Genomic DNA, 9,575 nt, shown 5'->3' with positions numbered 1-9,575 from the left:
TCTTTGTGGAAGTGTTTTAAAATTTAAATTTGTTTTTTTATAGATTCTTATTAAGACTAGTGAAGAGGATTTCTTTCACTATTCATGCTGGTCAGAGATAAATGGTTGGCAGGACAAGCTGCAAAACTGTTCTGATCGGTGGCTAATATTTGCTCAGCAGATTATGACTTTGGTATCAGTATTGCAGCAAATATATTTCAGATGACCCACTGTGGCAACCCCTAACGGGAGCAGCCGAAAGAAGAAGAAGAAGAAATTTAATAAATATTACTATGAGTCAATAAAAGCAAAAGTAGTTCAGAAAACTTCTAAAATGTAAATTGTATTTATTCCAATTTTACAAAACAAATCTCTTTTACACAGTATATTGATCTAGCATGAAGCTCCTTTCATATGCTCTTAAATCACTCTGGGTTCTTTTTACAGACAAATATTGATCAACACATTGATGGACACAAACTTAACATACCAAGAGACTTGTTTTGAGGAGGACCGTCTCATTCTGATGTGCCTTAGTAATGGTGCTACCTTCCTCTGCTCTCAAAGAAATGCAGGCAGTCATCTGTAATGGACACTAGTTTATTGTCACATGCAATCAGAGTCCTTGGGCTACTTCTTTTTTTGAACATGGGCACAGTCATACTTTCCACGGACAATCTTGAGTTTCACACCAGGCAAGTCCTGTGTGCGGCCGCCTTCCACTAAAACAATGTTGTGTTCCTGTAGATTATGTCCCTCCCCTGGGATGAAACACACCACTTCCTTGCCATTGCTCAGTCGTACCCGAGCACACTTGCGGTTTGCAGAGTTGGGTTTCTTGGGTTTGCGGATCATAGTCTTCAACACTACACCTTTAAGTTGTGGATGTCCAGACAAATGGTTTGCTTTGGGGGGACCTGGTCGAGGCTTGCCCTGCCGATGCATCTGGTTAAGAGTGGCCATATCACGTGATTGAAAAGGAGTGAAAATTGAAGATGCTAGTAGAGGACTCCTGAGGTTTGGTAGAATTGAAGATAGTAGTACACATGGTCCTAAAGAAGAATAAAAAGCTTATGTCAGATGTGTAAAGATTACAAATATGTTTAAGTTATTCAAGTATATTGTTATGAAAGAAAAAAAACTTGATGTGAAAAAGTAAAACTGCAAAAGCAGTAAAGTGTTATTTGATTCCTAAACTAAAACAGCTCATTCTGAGAATGTGTTGTTTTATTCTGAAACATATATTGATCACTACTCATTCACACTACTACAGATGTTTGATGTATGTAAATGCTTAACAATATAAATCACTGTCAAATAACCTTTGAAGAATGTTATCAAAATGTATGTCTACCTTTTCTATATTTCATTTTTAAAAATAAAATACTGACTTTGAATAAAATATAACACTCACAATCCCTGTTTCTGTTTCTTTGAAGTCTGCATGTCAGGGCTCCAGACTTAAACAAAAAAACTACTCCAGAGCCACTGACTCCAAAAATGAAACATTTAGGAGCCAAATTACAGAAACAAAATAGTTTGTGGGCAGCACGATGGCACAGTGGTAGCGCTGCTGCCTCGCAGTAAGGAGACCCGAGTTCACTTCTGGGTCCTCCCTGCGCGGAGTTTTTAATGTTTTCCCCATGTCTGTGTGGGTTTGCCTTTGCAGCCCTTCAGTGTTTGCACTTGAAGATTTTCTGCAAAGCATCCAAAGCTTAAATACATCCATTCTGTTATTCAATTAAAATGCATAGATTTGTTAAAGTGAAATTTTTAACCAGCTTAACTATGGAAAGAAAATGACACATCATATAAAAGTTGATTAAAGTATGTAGGATAATGGTTATAATGGAGACATTTTCAAATTGTAAGAGTTATTTTTTGGAACCATTTAAAGAATCTAGGGTTTTTAATTAAATTAAATTAATTCATTGATGGGCGCCCCACAATTTTATTTTTAGTCACATATGACCAAAAAAATCTTAGTAAAAGAAAACTTTTTTTTTTTTTTTACTTTTTAGTACATTTTTGAATAAAACTGAGTCACTTAAAAATCTTTTTTTGATATATATTTTTAGCCACTCTAATGCACACAGTCCTCTGCACATTATAAAAACTAGACTTGGGTGGGAAGGTGATTTGACAGAAACACCATTAGTGATAGAGTGGAATCAAACCTACGATTATAAACTGAAATGTAACATTCATTCATGTTCATTTCTCATTTCAGAAACTCCTAACCACAGTGAAACCTTACACATATTAAGTACTGGAAATGTGTTTGTCTATTGGAGAATCGAACCATTCAATCTTTCTTAGAAAAGCCTAACACTTTATCCACCAAGCTAATATCGCCAAATCCCTGAAAAAGAGTATTTCACCAAATTTCTATAGAAATGATGAAAAATTGGCAAGATAAACAAAAATGAGTTTGTGTACATTGGACACAAACCTTTGATCATTTGACTGAGTGTCCTACAAGCTAACCACTTGATAAATGCTGCTTAACTGTCATATTGAAGTAATTTGACAAAACTTCAATATCAATTAATCAAAATGATTTTTTTTATTCATTTGTATAAATTGGTTTTGAACCTTCAACTGTTTGATCAAAAGTCCAACAAGGTAACAACTTGACAAACACTGCTGATTTTTCATATATATGTGTGTTGGCTAAAAGCACTGTACACACTAAAAGAGCAAGGAAATATGAAATTTAAATTTGATTTAATTAATGCATAGATCCCATTGTCACTGGAGATCAGGATGCATGCAAAGTTTCAAGGAAAGCAGTTTGGTCAAAGTGGGTAAAAAAATTATTGAAATATCTGACCCAGACAAATAGACAGGGCAAGTTGAATAAAAATCATGTAAAAATTTAGAAAAGATTAATTTTATGTCTTTAATAGTGCATGATGGTGAGGCATCTGATCCTCCATTGGTTCCAACCTTGCACATAATGTTGTCCTTATTGATGCTAGCTGCCACAATGCTGAACTGTATTACGAGGGTTAAATACTGGATAGCTGGACATTATTCATGTATTGTGGGTCTGCCTCTGTTCATGGTTTGAGGTTGTGAAAATCCATTGGTGATTAACAAATGTTTGAGTTTATTTAAAAGCAATCTCTGTGAAAACAACAAGCTCAAACCTCCTTAAGCCAATTCAGAGTCATATGCCAGCAACACTAAGCACAGGACTGCAGCCAACCCTGAACAAATCACTAGTCAATGGGTAGGTGTACGCAACATGCACAAGTAATTAATTAGTAATTATGGCTTCTGTTGCCAACACTTGTAGAAAACCCCATTCAGACATAAGGCGAACATGTAAATTTACACAGTACAATGTCCAGGTGAAAATTCAAACTCAAGGTGCTAGGTCCATGAGGCAACCATTGTTATCACTGCAACATAATTAATCATATTACCTTTTACAGTTGTTTATGATGTAAGAAAATACTGACTTCCAGATTTTTTAATTACACTACCAAATTACATATCTTCAATTATTGTTTACGTAACACATTATTGTGTAAATATCATAACTATGGATATATGAATTACACAGCTTTTAGTAATGTTAAACGATTCATATTTGAATATTAAAAATACACGTGAGCCACTCCTGTAGAGCAAACATAAGCCTATCCATTTTCCAAGTTATTGTTTACAAATGAATTTACATTGGTGATGACGGTGACTCATGACGCTTGTTTTCCCCCAAAGCTACAATTTTGTGGCAGTGGGGTTGTGTGGGGCTTAAGCCCCTGATCTTTTTGTCCTTTATATACATGATCTATTGCGCCAAACCCTTGATCCACTATACTTGGTCTATATATGGTCTATGCCCTGATCGATTTTATTTCAGTGTATGTACCCTCGCGAAAACCCAAATTCCTCCACTTTTCGAATTTAGAGGAGGCTAAGCCCCCGATAGTTACAAATCCCTGAAACGCAAAGGGTCTGTGGCACGAGGAAACAAAACGAAACACAGTAACTGCTGGGTGAGATCTAAATAGACGACTTTAGTGCTGTGTGGAGACAGCGTTTTTAATTTTACTTTACCGTTGTTGGCATAGACGAGGGGGTCACAAAAAAATCCTAAACCATCCATATTCAAACATGCTTTCTAACTGAAGTTAGAAGGGAGCCAATGCTCAACAATGTACGGCTCACAATCACACGCACACGCACGCATTCAATCTGAAATAATTCACATAACAAAAAGAAAACACACTTACTACAGGTGAGCGGCAGTCGGAATGTTTTCAATAGAAGTCCAGAGTATGTCATGATCTCATTTGAAAATCTTCAAGCTGATGAAATGCAAAACACAGAAAGTAAATTAAACCGTGACATTGATAGAGCAATAAAGGACATCAAGGGATGTTAATATTCCACGTGAATTATTTTAATGCGCCTGGCAGAACTCTCGTCTTATCCAGGGAAAAGACTCCCGATCACCCTAAATCCTCATACTGTACCTGTATGCCAGTCAAGATTCATTGGTTTTAAGCCTTTCCTTCTACTTCACCTCCTACTCCGACACCATGCAAGTCTCTTGACTCGGAAGCTGTGTTTATTCGACCGGATGTTGTTCAAATCAAAGCGCATGCCAGCTATGGTGTGCTGCATGGCTCAAAACTTCTAAATTTGTTTCGGAACGAAAAAGATTGAAGCGGTAAAAGCTTTGGTGACAAATGTGCCGTTTTGTGTATTAAGGTTGTGAGTTGTGACAAAGGGTTATTGTCAAAAAAGACCACAATATACAGTATATCTAAAAAGGAGAAGGTGTAAGGGCTTAACTACTCAGTTGGTTTACTTTAAAGTAATAACTTTAAATAGATAACGTTATATGAATACTAATAGTGTATGTGCTTGAAGAAAGTGGTAGCTGTGAAAACAATTTGGGCAGGTGCACAGTTTTTGGGGCGGGGAGAACTGAAGCAACACTTATCTATTACAGTGTTTTTCATATCTATCTATCTATCTATCTATACATATGCTCTAGTGGTCTTCATCATAGTGCCAATGCACATCTTGGCCTGTCCAGTACCAGATCCATAGGACAAATCCAGGCTAAAATATATTATACCGTTTCCACTATGCTGCCCAATCTGATGCCAGCTTTCCCATTTCTACTGTGCTCCACACCTTGAGCCCGTGACATCCACAGTCCCTTTATTCTTCCCATAACTTGCCCAAAAGACGTAGATAGGAACAGGTGCACCTGCCACCCAAAATTGCCCTATCCTCTGCCAACTTGCCCTATTCTGCCAAAATTCACACCATAATGTTCTCACCCTCACCTCCGTAATCTTCCAGTAATGTGGCATTATAATCGTATAACACATCCATAGCATAAGTCCAATCCAAACCTTATTCTGCCTCTCCTAATAGAGTGCCCAGTCTTTGGCCATTTCCACTGCATTCCATAATTCCACATCATACAATCACTAGCCTTCTGATTTTTTTCAAGTCTTGCATTCCAGTTTATCATTTACCACACCCATAGAGTCATTCCCACCTTTATTTTATTCTAAACTTGATGCCAGTCTGCCCAGTCCTATGCATGTTTGCCAGGTTTAGAACATTAGAACACTCATCTATTTCTTCCAAAAAACATCAAGTTGAGTTTTGAACGTCTCTAACGTCTTACTGTCTACCACACTAATTGGTAGCCTATTCCAAATGTCTATTGTTCTTTGTGTAAAGAAAAACTTCCTAATGTTTGTGTGAAATTTACCCTTAACAAGTTTCCAACTGTGTCCCCGTGTTCTTGATGAGCTCATTTTAAAATAACAGTCTCGATCCACTGTACTAATTCCCTTCATAATTTTAAACACTTCAATCATGTCACCTCTTAATCTTCTTTTGCTTAAACTGTAAAGGCTCAGCTCTTTTAATCTTTCCTCATAATTCAACCCCTGTAGTCCTGGAATCAGCCTAGTCGCTCTTCTCTGGACCTTTTCTAGTGCTGCTATGTCCTTTTTGTAGCCTGGAGACCAAAACTGCACACAGTACTCAAGATGAGGCCTCACCAGTGCATTATAAAGGTTGAGCATAACCTCCTTGGACTTGTACTCCACACATCGTGCTATATAACCTAACATTCTGTTAGCCTTCTTAATGGCTTCTGAACACAGAAGTTGATAGCTTAGAGTCCACTATGACTCCTAAATCCTTCTCATAAGGTGTACTCTCGATTTTCTGACCGCCCATTGTGTATTCAAACCTAATATTTTTACTTCCTATGTGTAATACTTTACATTTACTGACATTAAATTTCATCTGCCACAAATCTGCCCAAGCCTGTATGCTATCCAAGTCCTTCTGTAATGATATAACAGATTCCAAATTATCTGCTAATCCACCTATATTGACCAGTAACCAGCTTGTTACTTATATTCCTATCTAAATCATTTATATATATTAAAAATAACAGTGGCCCTACCACTGACCCTTGTGGAACACCACTCTTAACATCGTCCAGTTCTGATGAGGTTCCTCACATCATCATCCTCTGCTCCCTGTGTCTGAGACAAACGACTGTCTGAACTCCCACTTCTTTTAATTTGATGTTCAACCTCTCATGTGGCACCTTATCAAATGTTTTTTGAAAGTCATGATAAATAATATCATAAGCTCCACTTTGATTGTATCCTTTTGTTGCCTCCACATAGAATTCCAGCATGTTAGTAAATCACGACCTCCCTCTTCTGAACCCATGCTGACTGTTCAGAATAACTCCTGTCCTTGCCATGTGTTGTTCAATCTTAATAATTCCTTCCATTAATTTTCCTGCAATGCATGTTAAGCTTACTGGCCTATAGTTGCTTGGATCTGCCCTGTCACCCTTTTTATATAATGGGATGATATTTGCCATTTTCCAGTCCTTTGGAATCTCTCCAGTGCACAGTGACTTCCTAAAAATATGTGTCAAGGGTTTATATATGTACTCACTAGCCTCCTTAAGAACGAGGATAAATATTATCTGGTCCTGGTGATTTGTTTGATTTCATCTTATTTAATCTGAGCAGCACTTCTCCCTCTACAATTTCCAAATCCCTCAGTACCTCCTTAGTAGTTGCGTTTACCTCTGGGAGGTTATCCACTTGCTCACTTGTAAACACCTCAGAAAATGTAAGTTTAGGGCATCTGCTATTTCATTGTCTGTATCTTTTAATTCCCCTTTACTATTCCTGATGCACTTGACCTCCTCCTTGACTGTTCTTTTACTACTAAAATACTGAAAGAATCTCTTGGGGTCTTCTTTCGCCTTATCTGCTATATTCCTCTCCAACTGTCTTTTAGCCTCTCTGATATCCTTCTTAATGGTTGCCCTCATGTTCTCATATGCGCTACAATTCACTTTGCAGTCATTAGTCTTATATGCCTTATACAGCAGTTTTTTCCTTTGCAACTTCTTTTTTAAATCTTTATTAATCCACTGTGGAGTTTTAAATTTTCTATTAATTTCAAATTTAAGTATGTACCTGTCCTGCATTACGTGTAAAACAATTTTAAACCTGTTCCACTGCTCCTCGACTGTCTCCACATTTAAAAGCTTATCCCAGTCTATCCTACTTAGACTTTGTTGCATCTGCTCAAAATTAGCCCTACCAAAGTTCAACTTAACAATTTTAGTCTTTGCATCTGTACTCTTACAAAATACTGAGAATTGTATTACATTATGGTCACTTGACCCTAGTGGTTCAATCACCTCTACACCCTCAATTCTATCCTGATTATTACAAAATACTAAATCCAGACAGGCTTCACCCCGTGTTGGTGCTCTAACATGCTGTGTTAAAAAACAGTCACTGATTACTTCTAAAAACTCTTGTGCTCCTCCATCTGCAAGGTTATCCCAGTTAATATTTGGATAATTAAAGTCCCCCATGACTATAATATCCCCTGTAAACTTGCCTTTTGATATTACTAAAAGATGTGTGTTGAAATTACTGTCTGAATTGGGTGGTCTATAACACACTCCTAAAATAAGACCCTTTCCCTAATATTTTCCAGGCGAAGCCACATGTCCTCACTAAGATGGGGCTCATCATCCAACTGAAGAGGACTTACATTTAAATTTTGTTTGGCATAAACAGCAACCCCACCTCCTTTTTCTGTTCTCTGTCCTTCCTAAAAATGTGCATATGTCTGTTATACTCATTCCCATCTTTGTTATTTAGCCAGGTTTTCGTTATTGCTATAATATCATAATTATGCTCTGCCACATACAATTCCAACTCAGTTACTTTATTTTTGATACTTCTAGCATTAAGGCAAGCTATTTTTAATAGATAGATAGATAGATAGATAGATAGATAGATAGATAGATAGATAGATAGATAGATAGATAGATAGATAGATAGATAGATAGATAGATAGATAGATAGATAGATAGTGTGAACGCTGGCCCCGGCACAGACAGACGGACAACATGTTTTCACCCATCACACCGTTTATTTACACTATATACAATTTAGTCAAAGTCACGTGCACTCACAATCCCCAGTGCCTCTTGCACCGATTTCCCCAAAGTCCAGGGCCCACAGTCTTTGTGCCTTCCTGGCCGCCTCCAGTCCTCTCTCTCCAGCTCAGTCCTACTGCCTCCCGACTTCCACCCATGACTGGAGGGAGGCGGCCCCTTATATAACGCTCCCGGATGAGCACCAGGTGTTCCCGGCATTCCCTCCTTGGCCACGCCCCAGCGTGGCGGAAGTGCCGGCTGTCCTCCCGGCAGCTCTCCGGGCTCCACACTAAGTCTTCCCCCCAGCACTTCCTGGTGTGGCAGAAGTGCTGGGCTCCAGGGACAAATAGGCACTGGGGCGCCGCCTGGCGGTGGCCACGGGTCCCTACAGGGCTAGGCTTCCAAGCCCCCTACCCGAGGCCTCCTGCATAACCAGGACAGACGCCCCCTCTCGGTCTGGAGGAGGCACACGCCCTCCTCTGGTCCTCCAAGGTGTCCCGGCCGGGGAGGACCACACGGGATAAACCGGCATCAGGGCACCGCCTGGCGGTGGCCACGGGCCCCTACAGGGTTGGGCTTCCAAGCCCTCTACCCGTGGCCCCCAATACAACCAGGACAGACGCCCCCTTGCGGTCTGGGGGAGGCATAAGCCCTCCTCTCGTCCTCCTGGGCGTCCTGGCCGGGCTCCAGGAACGATCTCCTCACTCTGTCAGTGGAGCAGTGCCCCCCCCCCCATTCCCAAGTTTAAACAATCCTCGGCTAGCCTACACATACGCCTCCCCAATACATTGGTGCCCCTCCAGTTCAGATGTAACCCATCACGGCAGAACATGTCCCATCTGTTCCAAAAAGAGTCCCAATGCCCCATAAACCTATACCCTTCTACCCTGCACCAAGATTTGAGCCACGCGTTAAGCCTTCTAATCTCCTCAATCTTACCTGGACTGGTGCGTGGCACAGGCAGAACTTCAGAGAAGACTACCTTGTCAGTTCTGCTCCTCACCTGGGCACAAATTTACATTGTAAGACCCACCGACCACCACATCTTAAAACATAATTCGCTCCCCACCCCCCAACCTGTCAAGTACTACACCCACAGGACATATCCAACCTAAAT

General features: G+C 39.7%; 1 protein-coding gene across 1 annotated transcript; it reads right to left on the bottom strand.

Annotated features, from left to right (window-relative positions):
• Window positions 1-304: 304 nt before the first annotated feature.
• On the bottom strand, window positions 305-4,584 carry mrps12 (mitochondrial ribosomal protein S12). The gene is made up of 3 exons (XM_039760609.1): window positions 4,467-4,584; window positions 4,224-4,298; window positions 305-1,031 (listed from the first exon to the last, which is right to left on the bottom strand). Exons 2-3 carry the CDS (start codon window positions 4,273-4,275, stop codon window positions 610-612), a joined length of 474 nt encoding a protein of 157 aa, XP_039616543.1. The 5' UTR covers window positions 4,276-4,298; window positions 4,467-4,584; the 3' UTR covers window positions 305-609.
• Window positions 4,585-9,575: the final 4,991 nt, after the last annotated feature.

This window comes from Polypterus senegalus, chromosome 8 (genome assembly GCF_016835505.1).
Source record: "Polypterus senegalus isolate Bchr_013 chromosome 8, ASM1683550v1, whole genome shotgun sequence".
NCBI classification, from domain to species: domain Eukaryota; kingdom Metazoa; phylum Chordata; class Cladistia; order Polypteriformes; family Polypteridae; genus Polypterus; species Polypterus senegalus.
This window is presented reverse-complemented; position numbering and strand designations above follow the sequence as displayed.